The sequence below is a fragment of the Pagrus pagrus genome, assembly GCF_965226575.1.
Source record: "Pagrus pagrus genome assembly, chromosome: 23".
Classification (NCBI taxonomy): domain Eukaryota; kingdom Metazoa; phylum Chordata; class Actinopteri; order Spariformes; family Sparidae; genus Pagrus; species Pagrus pagrus.
The window spans coordinates 23,060,517-23,083,769 of NC_140205.1; the positions used below are offsets into that span (position 1 = coordinate 23,060,517).

Here is a 23,253-nt window from a genome sequence, read left to right on the forward strand (position 1 = left end):
TAAGTAATCAAGTACTCAAGCATTGTGATTATGCAGAGGGGCCCTCTCAGTGTTACTATAAAATTTTATTTTTTACATTTTCAACTCCTAGAGTTCCCTCTCCTAGTGTTTCCCTGTGGTAATACTGTTGGTGCCACTGTAACAAAAAATGCCTCATTTTCCCTTTCCCCTTTCTATCACTCTCCCTCTTCTCCTTTTTTACCTCCTCAATCAGCGAGGTTCTATTTTTTTTTTGCAGTGTAGAGTTTCAAGTTATTCCAGTTATTCCACCCATAACCTGTGGATGGAGACCGGGAAAACGATGCCTGTTTCTGATTTTGGCGGCGTCAGACCAAATATCATGGTTTATAGAGAACCAATCTAGAAGCAGATGGTGTCATTATTCTACAGCCATTGCCCTGTGACATTAGTATTTACTTAAGAATAATAAGTAGAAGCAAAAAGGTTGTCTCTTGTCAGTTAAATCATTGTTATCGGTAGTGTCATCTTAAATAATGCATCATATTTTACAAACAGATCATACCAGTGGGCACCAACTGGGATTTCAATATTGATTTCTGGTTGAGTGAGCTACCGACGGTCTTTACGTCAAAGACAGCTTTTCTTCAACCAGTTGAAATGGGGTTACAAAGTCAACGTGTCACAAAACACAAAGTTGTATACCTATTTTGATCATTTGTCTTTTTGTAGGCTGAAAGAGAGGCAATATTGATTAGTGTAAGGATATTTGTCCAAAGTCATATTGCACTGGCAGGTTAAATGAGGTCTGCATGAAGACACAAGTTTCAAACATATTTTCACCGGTGACCATTGTCATTTTCAGTAGAAAATGCTCACTGGGTGTGTCTTTTTATGTTATCTGTAATCTGCAAAGTAATTATAGTTCTCTAATGGATGCTGAGGAGTAAAAAGTACGGAATTTCTCTATGAAATGTAGCACAGTAGAAGTGTAAAGTAGCATAAAACTCAAATGCTCGAGTAAAGTACAAGTGCCTATAATTACTTACTTACTTACTAACTTGTAAACACAGTAAATTATCTTGACCATGACCTCTGACTATGGCAATGAGTTTCACTGTCAGTCAATGATTTATGAGCATTATCAGTAATACTAGCAGCAAGATGTTGTTCTCAAAGTTTACTGAGAAAAAAAAGTTGACCAGGAGAACAGAGCTCGAATGCTGGATGAAAGAAACTGTTCTGCCACAGTACTCCCTCTGAAACCACATATTGCTAGTTTTACTTTTCTGTTGGTGTGTAGATTGAATGAACATAATACGCCATGTTAATCTGTGAGCTTTAGAGATATTGGTAGGTATATTTTTTTACTTTAGACAGAGCCAGACTGTTTCCCCCTGCTTCCAGTCTTTACGCGAAGCTAACCATGTCTTAACTCCAGCTCTCAGCAACTCCCAACAACATGGAGTCTCTACTGAATTCACACACATGTTCACAAATAACCTCTTAATTCTTGAATTCTCTCTCTCTTCTTTCTGGCTGCCTGCCTGTCTCTCTCGCTGGCAGTGTTGTTGTCAGAGACAATCTCTACTCTGCTCCTCTTTCTTTATCTGTGCTTTAGATCAGTTCAGACTTCCCCATCTCTGTCACCTTCTTCTCCTCCCTCCACCCCTCTCTCTTCAGATGGCCTCAGGGTTCAGAGTATCAGGAAGTGAAGGGGGCTTTTCGCAGATCCTGCTGTGATTTCTGCTCTAAACCAGCAGTGACTTTGACAGGCATGCCAGAAAGAACACTCAAAAAGCAAGACGCCCGACTCTGAGAGCAGGAATGTTATTGTGTGGATGTTCATTTAGTGTGTATTGACTGTGTGTGTCTGTGCAAGGCTCTGGATGCTCTGGACAGGGCCCTGCAGCAGAATCCCAGTGATCTGACAGTGAGAGCAGAGCTGTATTTCTCCAAAGGAAACCAACTCCGAGAGATGAACCAGCTGGACCGAGCCTTCGAGGTACTGCTCATTCTTCCTCCTCTTTATCTCTTTCTCCATCCATCCAATACGAAACATGTTTGATCTAATTGGGGCAGACCTGATGAGTTTGCAAGCAGTTCAGGGGGCTCGGGACTGAATCTGTAAATCCTTCACATTACTAGATAATCCGTGCCCAACAGCATGTTTTGAATGGTCACTGCACTAGTTAATATAAAAAAGCAGAGCATACATTAATATGAAAAAAAAATAATATGCAGTTCAAAGTGAGCCAGCACGGTTCATACATTTAGGTAGAATACTAATTAAAAACCAACATGTAGATTGAAAGTGACAGTTATAAAGTATACAATTAATATGTGGCGACACATGATAATTCAAGGCTAGTAAAAATACATCTAGATATGTACAGTCAAAAGTTTCCATCCACTTGTAAAGAACATGTATATCATCATCATATCTTCAGTTCCAATGATTTCTACAGCTCTCATTTCTCTGTGATGGAATGAGTGGAACATATACTACTTTGTCACAAAAAACATCCATAAAATTTGGTTCAAAAATGAATTTATTATCGGTCTTCTGAAAATGTGACCAAATCTGCTGGCTTAAAAATATACATACAGTAACTTCACCGTTCAATTTTGGTGATTTTGTGAAGTTGTGTGAATCAAAGTAGCATGATTGATAACAGCTTGCGATTTTCTGGGCCTATTTCAATAGGGCTTGTTTGATACACCCATCAGACTCGGCCACAAACACTACAATGGGAAAGTCTAAGGAGCTCAGCATTGATCTGAAAAAGCACATTATTGATTTGAACAGGTCAGGAATGTCACTTGGAGCCATTTCAAAGCAGTTACAGGTCCCCCCTCTAAAAGTTGGGGTAACACAAAGCAGTGTCATTAATTCTGACCATTAATATTACCTATTAAACATGTTCTGGAGTAACATTTGTGGTCTACTTTCACCATAGTACCTTTTTCTTTTCTTTTTTCTTTTTGACCATCAAGTGTCCCTTATCGGTCACTCTTTTTTCATATTGTGCCAACAACAACAAAACATAAACATATTTTACAACAAGCAAAAAAACATTTGTAGTGGGGTAGTCCCAGTAGGGTAGTGGGTAGAATACCACTCCCTGATTAAACGGGAAGGGGATTATTCTGCCCCATGTAGTTCTGCGTTCCCTCTAACTCGTAAGTTAACTTGACAGCAGGTTTCACAACACGTCCTGAGCGTGTCCTCAAAACTTTGGGTGATGATGTCACACTAGCAGTCTTTGTGTCAAAAGGTGCAGGGCTTTGAAGCCTTTGGGTGACAACACTGCCGTCTGGCAGAGTCCGGTCTGTCTCCACATGTTCCTTGTTGACCATCTGGAAATGTCTGTGATTTTGTCTGGTTATGTCCCCGTGTGGTGGTTAGACAATGACTGAGTGTGGAGTAGGGCTTGTAGCCTTGATGATCCCAGTCCCGGTCCACGCCTTCTCTACATTGGTCTTAAGACGGACCCTGTCACCGACACCGAGGAGAGGAAGAAGCTTTGCTGAATGTCCCCTGTTGAAGGATCTTTCGTTGGCCTACTTGGCCTGTCTTACTATAGACAGATGGGGCCAGGCTGGCCTCAGCTGATGGTTGAGTTTTGGGATTGTGGTCTGTAGTCCCTTTTCCATGAGGAGTCTAGCTGGACTGTCCTTGGTTTGTTCAATGTCTGTGCCTCTGTTGCCCAGGATGGCAAGCTGGGGGTTGGGCTGCCTCAGGATACTTTTGGCTATCCTGATGGCTATCTCCGCCATTCCATTAGCTTGGGAGTAGTATGCCACACACTACGTTGTGTGGCGGTTGTCGTACTTGGACATGAAGTCTTGAAACTGTTGGGAGGTGAATGGTGGGCCGTTATCAGTTATTAGTTCTTCAGGAATCCTGAACCGTGCAAATAGACTAAACAGCTTGCTTATTACAGCTTGACTTATGGTCCTGTTGAGGTTTAGTATTTCTAGCCACCTTGAGTAGTAGTCTGTAACTACTAAGAAGTTCTGTCCTTTAAACTTGCACGAGTCTGCAGCCAATTTCTGCCATGGGAGCTACAGCAACGACATAGTGATGTGTGGTGAGTGCAGTAAGGGCATGATGACACTTTCTCCTTTACTGTGCTGCTTATCTTTGGCCACCAGATGGCATCCTCTGCCTGCACTTATTTAGGCCCTGATGACCATGGTGGATCCTTTCCAGCATCTCTGCTATCAAGGTTTGTGGAAATATATCACTTCATTTGTACTGAATCTAGAATATATGAAAGTTTCACTTGTCGTCAAGAGTATACTTTTAAATTATGTATATTCATGTTATTGGCAGCTGTTGTGAGACTCTGAGTAGGTACTGCTGGAAGGTTAGAGAAGAGTTTCATGATGTACGCACTCCTTTTTACAATGCATTCTGGGAATTTGCCAAGGAATTTTTTGCCATTGTGACACCATAGAAATTGTTACGTTCCCTGGAAATTTCACTGCTACGAACCTTAAGGAGACACATCTTGTGTCTGAGGTGTTGGACATCATCACATCATCCCTTGAGACATGTTTGCTCCTGTCTGGTTAGGTTATGTATCCAATACATCCATGATGGAAACCAAACAAAGTGTTGGTGTGCAAAACATTACACTGTTACAAACAGCTACACACCACAGAGCACAGTGAGGAGCATTACACTTCATGTTGAATGAAGTGCTGCTGAATCTGAGACCTTAGCCCAAGACTATACTATTGTTATTGTTATGGTTCAGGTGATCATTGAACCCAAAAGCGAAGACCAAAGCAGGGGAAAGGTTTAAAGAATTTTTGTTGTAGGAACACAACAAGTAGAAGTAACAGTAATAGGCTGGCGTGTGGCTGGGCTGCAGATTTAGCTGGGGGATCCAGGTGTAGGTTGGGTGACGCTTGGGTCAGCATCTGGTGAGGAGGGGGATCCGTGAGGTGGCTTAGCAGGTGGCTCTGGTAGTGGCTCGGTTAAAGGATAAGTACCGTTTTTTACAACCTGGACCTTATTTCTGGCAAAACATATGGTCATTTACTCACCCAGATAACTTTGGTGTCATTTGGCGTCGTTCGGACGAAATTAGATCCAGTGTAGCGGCGATATATCCATATAATGGGAGAGACGGGGCAGCGACACACAGCCTCTATATAACGCATTATCTGCCACGAAACTAGTTAATTTCATCAATATTTTGTTATGAAATGCTAGCGCTATTAGCCTCTGAGTCCGGGCTCGTCCGTTATCAACATCCGGGGTCAAACTAGCAGTAGCAGCTACAGGTAAACAAGCCGCGCTGTCGCGGGTGCGCGCGCAGCTCAGAGACGACATCTTCCAGGTCAGAGGTAGTAGGTCAACCTACAGAGTAGCGCTAGCATTTCATAACAAAATATTGATGAAATGAACTAGTTTCGTGGCAGATAATGCGTTATAGAGGCTGTGTGTCGCTGCCCCGTCTCTCCCATTATATGGATATATCGCCGCTACACTGGATCTAATTTCGTCCGAACGACGCCGAATGACACCAAAGTTATCTGGGTGAGTAAATGACCATATGTTTTGCCAGAAATAAGGTCCAGGTTGTAAAAAACAGTACTTATCCTTTAAGTGTGTGGCAAGGAGGGGGATCCATGAGTTGGCTCGGCAGGTGGCTCTGGTGGTGGCTTGGGTGACTGTGTGGTGAGTAGGGGGATCCGTGAGGTGGCTTGGCTGGTGGCTGAGTCGAGAGAGGCTGGGTGGTGGAGGTGCTGGAGCTCATGGAAGGAGACTCTAGGAGCAACGTGGAAAGGTACAAGTTACTACCCTCAGAAAGAACAAGGTAAATCCCAAATAAGTTTGCTAGAGGTAGCTCAAAGAGGGTTGCCATCAATACCACTACGTGGTGAGATTAATGATCTGGCAGCCAGGGTGATGAGGAGATGAGCTGCAGAAACTCCTGCCAATCAAGGTCGCCACACCCAGCCTCTGCAGGAGACTCAGACACACAGCCAAACACAGAAACGATCATATGGAGTCCATAACCATGACAGTTCTTCTTCAAAAGAAAAAGTTGTATGCTTGTATTGAAAGAGCTTTTTCACAAATAAAAAAAGAACTAATCTGTTGATGGAAAAATACCAACAATATGGCACATATAAAGACTGGAGAACTTGTGAGTGTGTGAGCTACCACTTTCTGTAAATATAGAACATTAGCCATACAATACAATACAGCACATACAATTGAAACAAAGACATAAATACTGTAATACATTATCAAAAAACATTAAGAAAATAAAACAAACAAGACCAGCAACCCATCTGTACAGTGTACGTAACCAGTTAGCTTTTATCTGTTGTATACGACCCGTTGCATTGTGGTCAAGGTGTTTTCAAATTGCTATAGCCTTCCCTGAAGAACTGGAGCTCCTCTTTGCATTGTCTGCTTTATTTCATCCATTCAGCTCACCAAGCTACTTCAATGGTTACTCTCTCTCTCTGTTCTCGCTTCCCTCTGTTCTTGCTGAAATGATTGGAGGAGTCAGAGAGAGAAAGTGAGAGAGAGACAGATTTTTCTTATTAAGTTACTTTTGAAAATAATCCATCCCCTAGCCAGATGTAAATTCTGGGTAGGGTTGGTGTTTTCAGCTGCAGTATAACCCGATTGAAGAAGGTGATAAGAAACCTGCTGACACAGGTCTAACCACATATACCATTGAAAAAGATCTACTGGCACACTGTGACTAACTTGTCTGCAGATCCATGGCTCAGATTTAATCTGTGATGGAAGTTTCTGGAAGGCACTTTTTCTGCACAGAAAGCACTAACTGACTTCCTGAGAGAAGAGAAAGCAAACACAGCAGAGAGAGATTACTCTGAGCACTATGAGGGAAACACTGAGAGGAAACAAGATAGGAAGAGTGGAGGATGTCATCTCAGGTCACTGCAGCCTTAAAGAGAGCAGTGTTTGTGCAGGGAAATGGCTTTATTAGTTGATACAGATAATGCTGTGATGCTGTTATTTCTCTGGCATTTACACAGTCTCTGAAGGAGCAAAACAAGCACAAGGAGAGCAGCAAACAAACTGTTTGAAGTACGGTTTGAAACGGGTTTATTAATGGAGTTTTATGTCTGTCTCGTGTGTCAGAGCAGAAAGTCTGAGCTGCTGATTCAAACAGGCAAAGCCCTGCCTTAATCCCTGCAGATAATACACATACATTTTGTTTTAAATACTGCAGAATAGTGTCCACTGCTGTTTATTCATCATATTTTGGCCTTTAAAATTGAGTTAGCGGTGTGATGAAGAACAAGTTTTCACAAGGTTTGTAAACGTCATCAGTTAGATTTTAAATATCTTTTTATTTAAGAGTGAATTCATGAACGCTACTGTGGCTGGGTGCTGCTGGGTCATGACTTTTTGTTGAAATCTAATGATTAGTTCCATACAGATCAGGATTAACCGTTCTACTGTAATAACCAAGATACACTCGCAGTGGAAAGCCCCCCTAACACTGAAGAGGAAAATATTATAAAAGGGGTCAGACTGGACCACTCAAATGAGTTCTTTGCATGGGATAGAAGCAGTGATCACCAACTGCTGCTATCAGTGAATACATTCAGTGGTGTGTGTATTTTGTCTTTGAATCCTTTCCAGAGAACACTGAAAGCAATGGTCAGATATAAAGTGTAATGATGCACACTGCTGCTAGGTGTGCTCATAGCTGGAACAATGTTTTGTGTCTATACATCACTGTTGACACAGGAAGCTCAAAATCTCCACCCACCAGTGTCCAAATGTGAACTCACGCTGCAGGGTTTTACTCACTCAGTGTATTTTCATGTGTTATGTCTATTTTCTTCTGTGGCCTGCACTCAATACAGTGCATGAATGCCTCCAGTGTAGACACAGACAAGGGACTGAAGCTACTGCTGCTAACATGCTGCTTTTACTACACAGCCTGTGTAGACACAGTGCAAGCTATCGGCCTTAGAGCAGCCTGAAATCTCTTCTGGGGAACTGAGGATCACTCCAGTAGACAGAGAAGATGTCCCACAATGTAGAGTAAATTTGTTCAATCTGTCCTTAAAGTGACAAGGGGTTACTGGAGAGGAACTAAATAAAGATGCACAGTGATATCATCAGTGACGGCCAATTACAGCTTTAAATATCGATATTTGCCTGGATTGAAAATTCCTGCCAATATAAAAGGCTGATAACATGCCACTTTCAATACTGTATGTTCACACTACTCAGACTGTTGACAAATCGAATATGGTGCATCCCTAATGCACAGCTTTGGGTTTTATGACAGATTTGTTAGTTAAAGTTATGCAGTGCTATGCCTGTCAGTGATGTTGTGAAATGATTGATTACAATAGTACATTTTCCATTTACTAATCGCTGTGCAGTACTAGAGTACAGTACAAAGACAAATATTGAAATAAAGTGTCTCCTTACTTATCTATACATACAGTATGGTCAATGGAATGTTACCATATGGGGTTTTTTCACCCATTCACACACACATTCGTACACTGGCAGCAGAGACTACCATGCGAGGGGCCACACACTCAAACACTGATGAAAGAGCCACCGGGAGCAAGTTAGGGTTCAATAGCTCCCAAAGACACTTGGACATGTGGACTGCAGGGGCCAGATCGCACCACTGACCACTGCATATACTCACTAATATTTGTGTTATATAAGTCATGCTGTGTGATCCTCAGGTCAAATGCAATACACTCTAAGAGGAGACCGCCTTTCTGTCTGTAAGAGTCTGAAGCTGACCACATCATATCTATTGGCCTTGACAGAGGTGATATTTTATATTTAGCCTAAAGAGGGACACTTTCTTCAAATCAAATCAAATCAAATCAAATCAAATTTTATTTGTATAGCCCAAATTCACAAATCACAGTTTGCCTCAGAGGGCTTTACAATCTGTACAGAGACGACACCCTCTGTCCTTCGACCCTCGATTCGAGTGAGGAAAAACTTGCCCCCCAAAAAAAGCCCTTTTAACAGGGAAAAAAAATGCGGAAGAAACCTCAGGGAGAGCCACAGAGGAGGGATCCCTCTCCCAGGACAGACAGACGTGCAATAGATGTCGCATGTACAGAGCAGATCAACGAGATCACAATGTATTCAATTATAATGGATGGTTGACAGGAATGAAAGTACATAAAGAGGCATCACAGCAACAAGTGTCCTGGAGTTAAGAAGCACCTCTTTGACTCATCATTGTCCCAATTTTTACTGAACCACTGAGCCAATCAGTGCCTGAAGTCAAGTCCACTGTGCAGTGATTTCTTGCTGCTCAGCTAAGGGCTTCACATTCAATTAAGCTCAAGCATCATGCGCTGAGACTGAGTGCAGGTGGCACAACAGTGTCATGTGTCTGGCTTCAGATCTTTCTGCAGTGACCACATGTGGTCTAATTTCACCTCTCCAGTGAACAGTTAGACAACAATCTTTGCTTTCACCTCACAAGCTTGTTTGATTCGTATTTTTCCTCACTAGCACCAAATGTACACACATTTCCTTTCATGCTGATAAAGGTTGTCCAGTCCAGTCAGGACACACTAACAACATTATGACTGAATTTTCAATGGTTCTTGGATCTGCTCACACCGTAGCTTCTCAGTTGGGCTCAGCCCCAGTGTGAATCCTCTTCCATGACAGGAAGGGTGTGACTGTATGATAAGATGTGACACTGACCCCAGTCTGTTTTTGTCTTCTCCTGCTAGAGCTACAAGCTGGCTGTAGAGCTCAAACCTGACCAGTCCCAGGCCTGGATGAACATGGGAGGGATTCAGCACATTAAGGTAGCAAACAGCACTGTAGGGAATAAGGTATTCTGAAACATTTTGCACATTCATCTCCAGACAAGCCACATTTAGTTTTTACTGTAGCTTCAAAGGATTAACAACCAACATACAAAGGATTTTTCCTCTAAAAACTTTTAGAGATTCTGGCCAAGCTTGTAAACCAATCAGTGAAAAGAAAATTGATCAGCTGGTTTAACATCATCACAAAACACTTGTCAAGGGGCTAGTAACTGTGTCAAACAGCATCCATTATCTTATTATCAGAACAAGTTAAGCTGAGCACACAGAGCATTTCAAACGAAGATGAGGTTTCTATATAATCTCTGTCCCACACAGGTGAGTCAGCGGAACGCTGCAGAATAATGCTGCAGCCTCTGAAAACTATAATTAAGGAAAAAGATTAACAGCTTCCAAAATTCTAGATGTCACCTGATCACATCAACTACCAAAGAAAGAATTTGGAAACAGCACTGGAACAAAACACAGTGTGTGTTTTAATTTTTATGGTATAGATGTACTTTTAAAGATATTTCTTTGAAGTCAACCTGTAGTCTAGAATAACAAATCTGTCTGCTTACAGTCTACTGCTGGAACAATCATCTCTTGAAAGTATGTTTTTATACTAGAACTACAACGGGAATTACAACACATCTATGGTTATTTCTCTGTGGCTTACAGCCATGGGTGATCGATTCAATTGGCTACTCTGCTTACATGACTCGCAGGTCTTCCTGGCAGGTCCTATGTTACTGCATTAGTACATACATGGTTGCTATGACAATCAGTATAGGGTTACTAATAGTAATTATTAGAAATTAATAATCCAAATTATTAATGAAATCTATAAAACGGGGCACCACCCTTGAATCTGATGTTCCAAATCTGGTGTAGGTGCTACCACAACACACGTGTCTGATGTTATGGTGGGGTTGTTAACGATCGTCGGGCGGGCTCTGACGGTGTTGACGTGTGCGAAGAAAACGGGGCAAAGCGCCGCTTTCTTGCTGAGGAGAAAGATCCTCACTTCTGCGGGGATTAGAGAGACTGAGTTGCACAGCTCTCCTCTGGATCCAGTATGTGCTTGGTAAACACAGGGGAATCTTGGCTCGTCCAGCGAGATGAAAGACTGCAGCCTAGGTGTAGGTAAAAATCCAAATGCTTGGGTCCGTTAAATAACAGCTGTGCAGACAAAGCTGATGCTTCCAGCAACATGTTACAATGGGACTGCTGTGAAACGGGTGTGCAGCTGTCTTTAAGGTTCTCTGTGTATCCGGTCGTTGCACAGAACTGACAATGCGCTCAGGTGTGCTCTCAGACAATGGGAGATGGGAGTTTTCAAACCTGGGGGGACTGAGACAACCAGGTGCCACCTACTGGACACTAGGGTCGGTGCACTTTCCTTTGTTTACCAGGCTTTGTTAATGCAAGGAGGCCACATTTAGGCTTTGGTCTACATACAGGCCACTCTATTGTTAGAACCATGTGGTGGGGGTCCAAACAAGATGTAATGTTAGCGTACTGAGTAGCAACACATTTGCAAACAAATCCTACTGGCAATTCTTAGGGATCACACTTGTTTGCACTCTGTGGTGGGGAACCATGTCTGCAACAAGTTTAAATTAAACCTAACTTATGTTGTAGTGTTACTTAGTCGAGATATTGATTCAGATCATGGAATGATGTAATTTACTCAACTCCATATCGAGTTATCCCATAGAGTAGAAATCCACTGTATTGTAGCTGATTATGAGATGTAAAAGTGAAACAGGAAGTAGCGCCATTAATGCATTATGTGAATCCCACATTTGTGTGGCTTCAGTCAAATACTCACTCCTCTCTTGGAAGAGGTCTATCATTAATGATTGAGCTCTTTGTCATTAGTGACAATGTTAGGAGATGCTTTCGGCTTGTTTCATTCGTTATGAATTTAGTTCTTTTGTGGCAAAAATTGAATGATATAATGTGGAAGATTTCTGTATTAAAGTATCTAAAAATTACTAGACAAGTTTACTCAAGGTAACGCTGCGTTTCAGTTGGTCATCTGTCTGTTGCTATAGCTTCCTAGATAGAATAAGGCAGTCGGTGAACAGGATAAAACTTAAAAACGTGACCTTGTCCCTGAACATTTGTGCCCGAGTGATGAATGGGAGTGAAGATGAATGCACTTTTTAATCCCAAAAGTTAAAAAGTAATCTGTGAGCTCTCCTCTCATCAGTAAACATCCCTGGATAAGAGCAGAATCTGATATGACTCCGGTTGTTTATTCCTGCAGAAGGTCTGGCTCTGCACCTAACACTTTCCTCCAGGGCTGGCTGACTGTGAGCAGCAGAACAGCGGCTCCCCCAAACAACACTCAGCAGTTGCTTTTGTTTTGATGGATAGATATTACATAGTTTGCGTTTAAATTAAATGAAATATCAACAGAGCCACAGCCCAAAGCAGTTTTGGATTGAACCTACTGTTTGTAATGCTTGTATTGTTTTGTGATTGTGTGTGCAGGGAGACTATGCAGCAGCCAGGATGTATTACCAGCGCGCACTGCTTCTCAGCCCTGGTTCCAAACTTCTGAAGGAAAACCTAGCTAAGCTGGACCGGTTGGAGAGGAGGCTGACAGGGGGGGTGTAGACCACCATGAATCACCACCATGAATCACCAGACGATTCACCATCCAGGGCACAGATCAGGGGAACAGGGCACCGCCCAGCCCTCTGGAGCCCAAACACCAGCTTTAAGGCTGCTGGATTTAACGGACCTGGTTACTGAGACGACCTGCCTGTGTGAGAGCAGAAGAGGGGGGTAAGGGATGCAGCGTGTTTGGAGGTGGACCCAGTGTGCTGGAATCAAAGAGACTGGTCGAGCCACAGAAGCCTTTCCTGGGGTCAGCAGAAGGGAATGGCTGGTTGAAGATCACTGGGAGCTCCTTGTGTTGGCCTGCCTTCATCAGCTTTACTTCAACATGCACATCCACTGCAAACATTTGTGTTTGATTGATTTATTATTTAGGTTGATGTGAAGTCATTTCCTTTATGGCACTTAATCACCGATTATAATTCAGTCCTCTGCTCTGTCTTTGAGAATTATTCATGTATTTACATTAGTGCAGTGAAAAGTGTGTGGAAAATGTTATTATCATGAAGGAAGTGAGCAACTTAAGCTCAAAGGCCCATTAGCTATATTTTCAGAGTTTTCAACCACATGTCAAAGTCTTCTTCAGCAGGTAGAAATTGCTTGAATGTCATCAACAAAGACATTCACATTCAAGGACATTCACCCAGCCACTTGATTCTCTGCTCAATCATCTTACAACAGCTGAAAATGACGTGATGCAGCTACATTGTTTATTAAAAACCTGTTGAACCTCTGAACATCATCATCCACCAACTCTCAACTGTACAGTGATGTTACAATGTGGTGTTTTTTTGTTTGTTTTTTAACTCCCATGATCTGATATCTATCACACTACAGGTACAGTGTCTCTCTCTCTCAGTAGTCACACACTGTGCCAGCTAACTACTTCTGCTATTTCTCATTTTATGGCTGGTGGCAAACAGGCATTAAGTTGCATTACCACCAATTACTATGACAAAGCAAGAAAGGAAAGAAAAGGAATTATTGTAGTGGTGAGTTTAAGTTAATTTTGCTTCATTTGACACACATTAACCGTTAACTAACCACTTAATGATTAAGAAAAAATAAAGTGCAAAATGCGCTAGGCGGAGAGGCTCTGGGCGAGGAGCACACACACAAGTCTTACTCTACAATGTCCATATTTCCTTTTTGAATATCACAGTTACCATCTAAACTGTATATTGCGACACCCCCAACAACAACTAAAGCAGAATTTTTTAAATGTACACTTGTGATAATCTGAGGTGTCTTTTGTTGTTGTACTGCAAACCTTTTCTTCCTGCTTGTGCCATGCATTGGCTGCTGTCACCTGGCCAGCTGTGTTGAAAGCTCAGAAATGCTCAGAAGTGGACCTTTGAGTTTAAGAATGGACAGAATGGTTTGACACCATTTTAATATTACTCTATGGGGGTAGCTGTTGCTCAGGAAGGAGGTAGAGCAGGTCTTCCAGTGATCGGAAGGTTTCTGGTTCACATCCCCTAAGTATCTCTAAGTATCCTTGAGCAAGATACTGAACCCCAAATTGCTCCTGATGAGCAGTTGGCACCTTGTATGGCTCTGCCATCGCTGTGTCATTCAATGGGTTCAAGTGACAAATTTTGTAAGACGCTTTCGTATCTACTGATACTTTGGTCGGTATGCTATACTGTACATGAAATGCTTTCGTATCTACTGATACTTTGGTCGGTATGCTATACTGTACATGAAATGCTTTCGTATCTACTGATACTTTGGTCAGTAGACTATACTGACCAAAGTATCAGTAGATAGAAAAGCGTTTTACAAACTTGTCACTTGAACATTGATAACGCAGAAAGGCGCTATAGAAATGTAATGGTTCATTTACCATTTTACCATTTCCATCTATCAGAGTAAATCAGTGAATATAACACAGAGATCTTTGATGATATGACTTATTAGAAATGTAATAGCATACATAACAGCCTCCTTCTCCTTAGACTATTATAAGTTCATCTGACCTCCATTTCCAGAAGTTGCTACACTAGAAGCCTGATGTCACCAGCCCTCTGCAGTTATAATAAGCTAGTGTGTCTGCTCCTGTGTGAGGAGCTGAATCATGTGGCTTCTTGCATACCATAACCTCTGAAGATTGCTGTTTGGTTGCTTGTTGCGGTTTTGATGACAGTGATGTTGATTGTGAATGAATTTTGTTGTGGAATGATAATGGGGTGACAATGAAGTGACTAGTGCAATGACTGACTTGCACCAAGAAAATAAAATATATGTTTTATTAAACTTTTTGAGTTTTTAATCTGCTAGTGTATGTGTATTAAACAAACACCACTCCATGGGACTGTATAAACCATACAGTAATGTTTGTTTGTTCCTGACAGGAATGTTACAGAGGCAGCGTATCACTTCCACCCATAAGACCCTTCCACTGTGTTGTTGATCCACAGAGACATTCACTTGTATCTTTGCAAAATTATTATTTCACCTTTATACAATCGCTTGGTTGTCAAATGTGTTGACAGAAACACAGAAAGAAGATGAGACATAAAAAATTGACTACTGCTGATGTTTTACACCACCAACTGAGTGGTTCACAATGTGGCATATTTTACTGCTCTTATATAGTGATAATCACCAAGAGTGGTCTGCTTGTTAAATGTAGCTTTGTCCTGAGGATGCACTGCTAATCAGGTGCATACAGTGAATAGAAAGTGTTGAGTCATATTTCTCACATTTCATGAAGACAACATAATTGGGAAAGACCCTGAGCCTTCTTTATGATGCTGTCACTCACAACCCCATGCCCCTCTCAGTTGCCTTTCCAAAACCCTGCTGTTCCGAAGATAGACTTCCATTCTTCGTAATGGCGGGGTTTCCATTTTTTCTAAAGACCCCGCTATTCCGAAAAGGCTATTGGGGAAACCCCTCCATTTCGAAACCCCCCCACTCCGAACGGACACAATCAGAAAGGAAAAGGCTGCACATTTATCCTTTTTTCCTTTTTGGGTTCAAACGGATCATGTGCGTAGGCTAATTAACCGCAAAACAAGCAAATAGCCTACTTCATATTAATGACATATAACGCTCATTATGCTTAAGCTGAATCCTCTAAGCAAATGGCTATGTTGAATTGAAATTACTTTATCATGCTAAATATCCAAATTGTATGAAATTGCTCCAATGCGTTACACTGATCTTCGTGCATAATCACACAGCCTGATATAGGTTCTGAGCAAAGGAATGTGTGTTTTCTCCCCCGGTCTGTTGTCAGCAGGAGCGGCTGCTGCAGCAGGCTCGCGCCTGGGTGAAGTGGGCTCAAGCTAGAGTTCAGCCGCCCTCGAGCCGAGCGGGGAGAGAAAAAAATGTGTATTTCTTTGCTTTGTGGGAGATCTCCCACAACAGAGTGGGGGAGAAAGCAAGCGGGACAGATCTGCCCAGCAAACATCAGAACGCAGAGTGCAAACAATCGCAGACTGCCGCTCCGCTTCGAGTAGTAGCCTACTTTGTCTGTCACCTGGTTCAGCACCCTGGACAGCTGCCTGAGCGTAACTGGATGTGGGAATTCGATGCATTTGAAGCCGCGACATGTAGGTCAGAAACGTCATATATAATAACATTGTTTCGAGGAGTGTTAGTCCTTCTTCATATTGTGTTGTGTTACAGTCGGGATATGGTTTGTGTGTGTGTATGTGTGTGTGTGAGTGAAAAGAATATCAGAATTAAATCAAAATTATATTTATATTAAAATTAACCTTATCCCAAACTTATTTTTATTTTGAAAAAGTTTTTGATTTTCTTTAATAATTTAAAGCTATAGTTGGTAATGTAGTGGTAATAACTGGAGTGGAATAGTTAGTATTCCCCCCTCCCCCCTCCCCCCTGTGCTCCGTCCAAAGCCACGCCCCCACAAACTTGAACGCTCATCTGACAGGAGGAGTCAGCAGGGCAGAGGAGAGCAGAGTATTTCAGCACATTTTGGACATCAACCAAACTACCTCATGTACCTCACATCGAGTAAAATCCTCAATGCTCCGTGCAGGAAGCACAGATCCTATAAGTTAGATAAGCAGTATGTAGGCTACTGACGACCTGTAATGTTACTGGCTTACACCGACAGAGAAGCTAATGTTAGCATTGGGCTAATACGAGTTACCAAAGTAGTTAAGCTGGCTAACGTTACATATTTCATGAAAATAAGAAATCCCCCGAAGCAAAACAAATGATTACCTGTCCAACAGAAAGACAGCAACCTCTGCATCACTTCTTAGGCCCTTCAGCTCCCTCAGTTGTCTCCACTGTTCAAAAGCTGAACTGATGTTGACTCTGCTTTTCCCTCTGACTTTATCCAAAGCCTTTTTCGTTGCAGCCTTTTCTGCCTCCAGCTTTCTTTTCTGAGCCCGTTTAGCGGGGCGAGCCGTTACAAGTAAAGCTGGAAGTGCTACTTTTGGCTGCAATTTCTCTGCCATTGTTCTCTCCTGCTAACTCCATATGCAGTGTGCTGAATATTTCCGGCAACAGTGACATGTGATGAGTGCACGCAGGGAGGAGGGAGGGACAGAGGGGGGCGTGGGCAGGACAAGACATGAAGGCATCTGATTGGTTCTTTCCACTCGGACTGAGAGGGAGGGATTGGTCAGAGTTTTTACAGGCCTGTAGCTGCCACAGAGGTCTGATTTTTTTCGTTCCTTTTTCTGAACACATCATGTATGGACTACTCTCAGGATGGAAGGAAATTAACAAACTTAACAGCATGTTAGCCTTGACCTAGCTCCATACCCAAGTTGCTTATTTGACTTTGTTTGTCAACCCACTAATTAGTCCACTGAATACGTATTGCCTGCCTTCAATCTCCTTTACCATCTATGTGATCTGAAAGTTTGATTTTCTTCGGTTCCTCATATGGGCAGCCGCCCAGGGCGGCATTTGTGGAGGGGCGGCATGAGCGCCTGCAAAAAAAAATAAAGCGGACAGTCGCCCCCAGTAACCGGCTCTGTAGCAGCCGCCTCTGGGCTTATCTCGGCGGATCCCCCCCGGTGCCGACCTGTACCGGCTGCCTTAAATTTGTTTGCATTCATTTCATCCAGTTTTTGTATTGCTCATTTACACGTCAAGTCAATTATATAATGTTGTCGTCAGGGGAGCAGGCGGCTGGACTCCCTCTGTTGTGTAAAGGTGCGTCTGCTGCTGCTGAGAAAGTCTCACATACAGAGGTGGAAGAAGGGGAAGGGGGGCGTTGGATAGGTTCATCTACTGGACCTCAGCTCTCCCTACCTCCCTAGGGGAAATAAATAGATAGAGAGATAGATAGATAGACAGACAGACAGACAGACAGATAGATAGATAGATAGATAGATAGATAGATAGATATGTATATATCTCACTATATCTATATAGATATATATATATACAGCGAGAAATATATCTAACCTTTCATGACGTTTCATCTATCTATCTATCTATCTATCGATCTATCGATCTATCTAGATCGATAGACAGATATCTCTAATGTTTCACGAGATAGATAGATAGATAGATAGATAGATAGATAGATAGAAATTTATATATCACTATATATATATATATATCTATATAGAGATATATATATATAGAGAGAGATATATATATACAGAGAGAAATATATCTAACGTTTCATGACGTTTCATCTATCTATCTATCGATCTATCTAGATTGATAGACAGATATCTCTAATGTTTCATGAGATAGATAGATAGATAGATAGATAGATAGATAGATAGATAGATAGATAGATAGACTGTTTCAGACTGTTTTGCAGATTCCAGACTTTGTATTTTCCTGTTGGGGGAAGATTATGAAGATGGTTATAGTCAGCGGAAAAGTATCTCTATCTATAAAACTTTAGGACTATTGTCCTAAAAGGCTAAATGTGATCACAAGAAATAATTGCCTTGCTTTCTTTCTTGAAAATAAAAAACAATTTATACACAAAATACATTTTTAACAAACATGCTGGCAATTTTGCTGTCTTCGGAGCCTTCCAAGGAATAGGGTTCAAAAATATAAGTAGACCTCGCCTGGCTGTAAGGAACAATTTATAGAGAGGCTTCCGTCCTAGGCAAACCTTATTTCTGGCGTGCTCCCTCAGTGCTGGCTGTGTGCCACGGCCCTCCAGTCATTCTCTTGTTTGGGTGTCAATGAAACATGAAATGAGAGCCTGATGGGTGGGACTGTGGAGTCCCATCACAATACTGATACAGATCCAAGTTCTCTCTGCTCAATCCAGGAGAGGCAGTTTCAAATAAACAACACTGCAGAGTAGTTCCACGTATTCCAAGCAAAACAGAACCATCAGGTATAGCTTTGCCAGTGTGGTTCCTTATCACAACTGATCAAGATGACCAAAAGATTCTCTGCTCAGTGGGCCTTGCAATTGATTTTGGAAGAGAGAGAAGCTTTTGATGATGTAGAGGAAGAGGTTTGGGAATGTGAGGATCACATTTCTGAAAATCCAGAGTCTGACAGTAACTTTGAAGAAGAGAATGAGATTGAGCATCGGCTAGTTCCAAAACTTGACAGCCCATCAGCAGCCAGCCCCAGGACTAGCCTGCCAACAGCCAGCCCCAGGGCCAGCCCGTCAACAGCCAGCTCTATGCATCTGTGGCCATGAGCATCAAAAAACAGAGATCATCATGGATTATAATGCCACAAAAGGAGGGGTGGACAACATGGACAAGCTCGTGACTGCCTACAGCTGCAAAAGGAGCACCCTACACTGGTGATATTCTTTGACATATTGGACATCTCAACGTACAATGTTTCTGACACTCGTGCCTTGCGAGAGAGAGAGGTGTTAGTAAAATTCCTGATCTTTTCATTATCTTCATTGTTGCCAGCAGCAACAAAAAGAAGCGCTGCGAAGTGTGGACAAGATGGACAGAAAAACAATATATATATGCAAGTACATATGCAACACACAGTAAAACTCTGCCCCTCATGTGCTGTATAGGCTGGTATGAAAAGGCAATGTGTTCAATGGGGCTGATGTGTTGTCTAGACTGACATGGTTACTGTATCTGTTCAGCTGGTGTTGTGTAAACTAACCTGAATTGGTTAAATTTCTAATGAAGTTCAAATGAATAAAAATCAATAGTTAATAAAAACCTTGCTTCATTTGTAAATTTGTTGAATTTTTTCCAATCATATCTGCATTATAATTGATTTCCTTTTTTTATTACATTTTATTAAAAAACAAACAAAAAATGAGCAGCACTTTAATCATGAATGTGATCTAAATGTTAACCATATGTGCTTGTTTATATTGCTTGTAATTGGGATGAAGTAAACATCTGTTGAGTATTTTAACATAAAATTGTTTGATTGTGTTGAATTAAAAACCCAAAAATGCAGTGGGTCCACCAGACCCACGAACACTGGCTGAATAACAAAAATATGAACACCACACAAGGGCACTGTGAATTAGATTAAGTTGTATTTCACTGAAAAAGGCTTTTTCAAGGAAGTTTCCTACCCAGGAATGGATGAAATTGGATAAATATTATGGCAAACATGGTTTCACTTGTTCTATAATTCATTTATGGTCAAAACTCACTTATGGCAATTTTGAGCGTTTCTAAGCGAGAGAAGCGTCTTTTTGCGCTGTGAAGTAGATTACGCTGTATTTCACTGATAAAAGGTTTTTCAAGTAAGTTTCCCACCATGGAATGGTTGATTTTTAGATTAATTTTATGGCAAACATGGTTTCACTTGTTCTTTAATTTGTTGTTGGTCAAAACTCACTTATGGCAAATGTAAACTTTGTTCAGCACACTAAGCATCTTTTTCTACAGGGAAGTAGATTGAGCTGTATTTCAGTGAAAAAAGGTTTTTCAAGTAAGTTTCCTACCCAGGAATGTTTAAAGTTGGATAAATATAATGGCAAACATGGTTTCAGTTGTTCTTTAAGTCGTATTTGGTCAAAACTCACTTATAGCAAACGTAAGCTTTTCTCCGCAAACCAAGCGTCTTTTTCCACATGGAAGTAGATTTAGCTGCATTTCACTGAAACAAGGTTAATTATTGTGAAATTATCCTTGAAATGTATATACACATGAAACATGGTTTCAGTTGTTGCTTAATTCATTTTAGGTTGGATCTCACTCATGGCAATTCAGAGCTTTTGTCAGCAACATAAGTGTCTTTTTGCACAGTGAAGTAGATTAAGCTGTGTTTCAGTGAAAAAAACGTTTTTCAAGTAAGATTCCTACCAAGGAATGTTTAAATCTGGATAAATTTCATGGCACACATGGTTTCAATTGAGTATACCTCAATTGTGTCAAAAGCGATTAGTTGGTGGTTTGTCTGTAGGACCCATAATAAAACAAATAGGTAAAAATAAAAAGACAAACAGAGATTTACTTAGCAATTCTAACTCATTCTTCATGTTTATCACAGAGCTAGTTTTGAAGAATCTGCATTTATATAGACAGAATTTACTTAATAACAGTAAAATATTGATAACAAAATCCAAATCTTGAATTTTAACAGAAATACCTAATTTGACTATTTTCTCTGTAAATAGCTCGATAGCTCAACTGATTCACAGTGAAACAACTTGTGTTCCAAACTTTCAATTGCACTTTGCTCAGCTTGACTGCTGACACAGGATTGATCAGAGGAAGGAGAGGAGCCCTTTTTAAACCGCGGCTGACTGCAATCTCCCTCTCCACCATTCTTCCACTCCCAACCCGGACCAGTGTCTAGTTTGACTAGTGTTTTTGTTTGTGATATGTAAGCCAGTTGTGAGTAACTCAGCTGCAGTTTCCCTTTGGTACTTTGTAAATAGACAGACGGTGTGGTAGCCTAGTAGGAGGGAGAAGCCTTTTTTTCTCCTGTTAATACTGATTTAGGACTTAGGTAAGATTTTGTCCTTTGTTTATATTTAGATTTGCGGCAGGAAGATAGGGTTAAACATATTCTTTTGTTTGTTGTGTTGGCCTTGTTCTCCCTTTGAAGAAAAATAAATGCTACTTTGAATGTGGTTCCTCGGTGACGCTGGCTTTCTTGGGAGTGGAAAGAATGGGAGACACACATCATGTTATGTCTTGGGTTCCCCTAGACCATGGGCGTTACAATACAAAATGCCTTCTTTCACCATTGATCTTAGGGAAGCTGGAATGGCTTTTATTATTCTCTTATAGTTCTTCACAGTAGATTGAATAGATAAGAATATTTCTCACGAAACTCTTCATACTGTAACAGATTTCCACAGTCATCTATAAAATGGGTTACATATACACAGATGTTTTTGCCCCCCAGAATGTGTTTATTCTTTCACAGAGTAGTGCTATGTGGTGTAAAGCTATGTTTGCAAATTAACTTCCAATAGAGGAGCAGCTGCTGATAGAAAGCACACAGTTTAACTGGTAATGAACTACTGGTAATGAACTACACTTTGAAAGACCAAATTAGTAACAGTAGACCAAAAGGAGTCTCCTTTTAGCATTAAAGGATTTTAACCATTTCGAATTTCAAAGCACCATTCATCACATCAAAATCAATCTCCTCCATCCTCATAGCTTTTTAGCATGTCATTCTTTCTTATTTACTGACACTTGTTTCTCCATATGAACTTAAAGTTCACCTTATTTCGTTTTATCATTTCTGTCGATATGGGTAAGGAGGAAGCTGTGTAAATATGCCTGGACAAACTGTCCATCTCGGATAACAGTCCCCTTCCAGTAATTGTGATGTCCCTCTGCAGCCGTCTGTTTAGAATTGACTTACATTTTTCTATGTTATTACAAATAGTCTTATTTTCAGTAATGACCTTTTCTCTAGAAATAACAATCCAAATATTGACATACACTGAATAACCTTCAATAAAGGTACTTTAATTGTTTCAGCGCTGGGAGATCCTCATGAAGACTATACAGCAGCTCTAAACAAACACATTTCTGGAACAGATCAGCTGGCTAGCTCAGGCCCCTCGTCTGAGCCTGTGACAAGTGATACCTGTCACATTGTCACTGTTTATCTTCCAACCTCCATACATTGATAGAAATATGTGGCTACATACCAAGAAAGAAATACAATCCAACATTAACAAAAAAAAAACATAACAGATAATTTCAAACCATCCGTCTTTCTGGCCAAGATGTGTAAATTGTTGTCCTCAAAGGAAGAGTCAGAGTCTTGACCTGAGCAGTTGGCCCTCCTGTGTTGTGCCCTTCACTTACGGAGGGGTTGTTTTGTTTCCCGAATGTACAAATCTGTGCAATCCTGGCTGCATTGAACAGCATAAACTACATTACTCTGGTTATGCCTGGTTGTTTTGTCCTCAGGATGGACAAGTTTCTGCCTCAGTGTGTTGGTAGGTTTGAAGTGAACCAGGGTATGACGTTTATTAAAGATCCTCCGGAGTTTCTCAGATATTCCTGCAACATAAGGAATGACAATGTTGTTATGTTTTTCTGTCTCCTTCTCTCTGTCTGATGTGGGCACGGTCTCAGCCCGATGGTTTAGGGTTCTGATGACCCCCAGCTTGTGCTCCAGTGGGTGATGAGAGTCAAACAGCAAGTATTGATCTGTACGTAGGTTTTCTGTACACCTCAGTGTTGAGGCTTCTGTCTTCTTCAGCGTGTACTGCACAGTCCAAGAAGGGCAGACTGTCTCCTCTGACATCTTCCTGCTTGAACTTGATGTTACTGTCCACAGCATTTGTGTATGTTCTGTGAAAGCTTCAACTTCCCTTGTTCCCTTATTTTGACCCAGGTGTGCTGCTGTAAGGACACACCCACACAGGGTTTAAAGCCTGCAACTCCCTTCTGGCGGCTGCATCTGCATCTGCATCTGCTTTGCTGTCTCATTTTGTGGTTTATGCGAGTTCAGTTCCTA

The 23,253-nt window shown here is 41.4% G+C and overlaps 1 protein-coding gene across 1 annotated transcript in view; it reads left to right on the forward strand.

The window, feature by feature from the left end:
- Positions 1–14,636, forward strand: part of tmtc1 (transmembrane O-mannosyltransferase targeting cadherins 1) — a 274,776-nt gene extending 260,140 nt beyond the window's left edge. Inside the window, exons 17-19 of the mRNA XM_084346518.1 lie at positions 1,841–1,963; positions 9,700–9,777; positions 12,280–14,636. Of these exons, the coding sequence (XP_084202644.1) occupies positions 1,841–1,963; positions 9,700–9,777; positions 12,280–12,405 (327 nt within the window). The 3' untranslated portion in view covers positions 12,406–14,636. The remainder of the gene's footprint in view (positions 1–1,840; positions 1,964–9,699; positions 9,778–12,279) is intronic.
- The last annotated feature ends 8,617 nt before the right edge of the window (positions 14,637–23,253 follow it).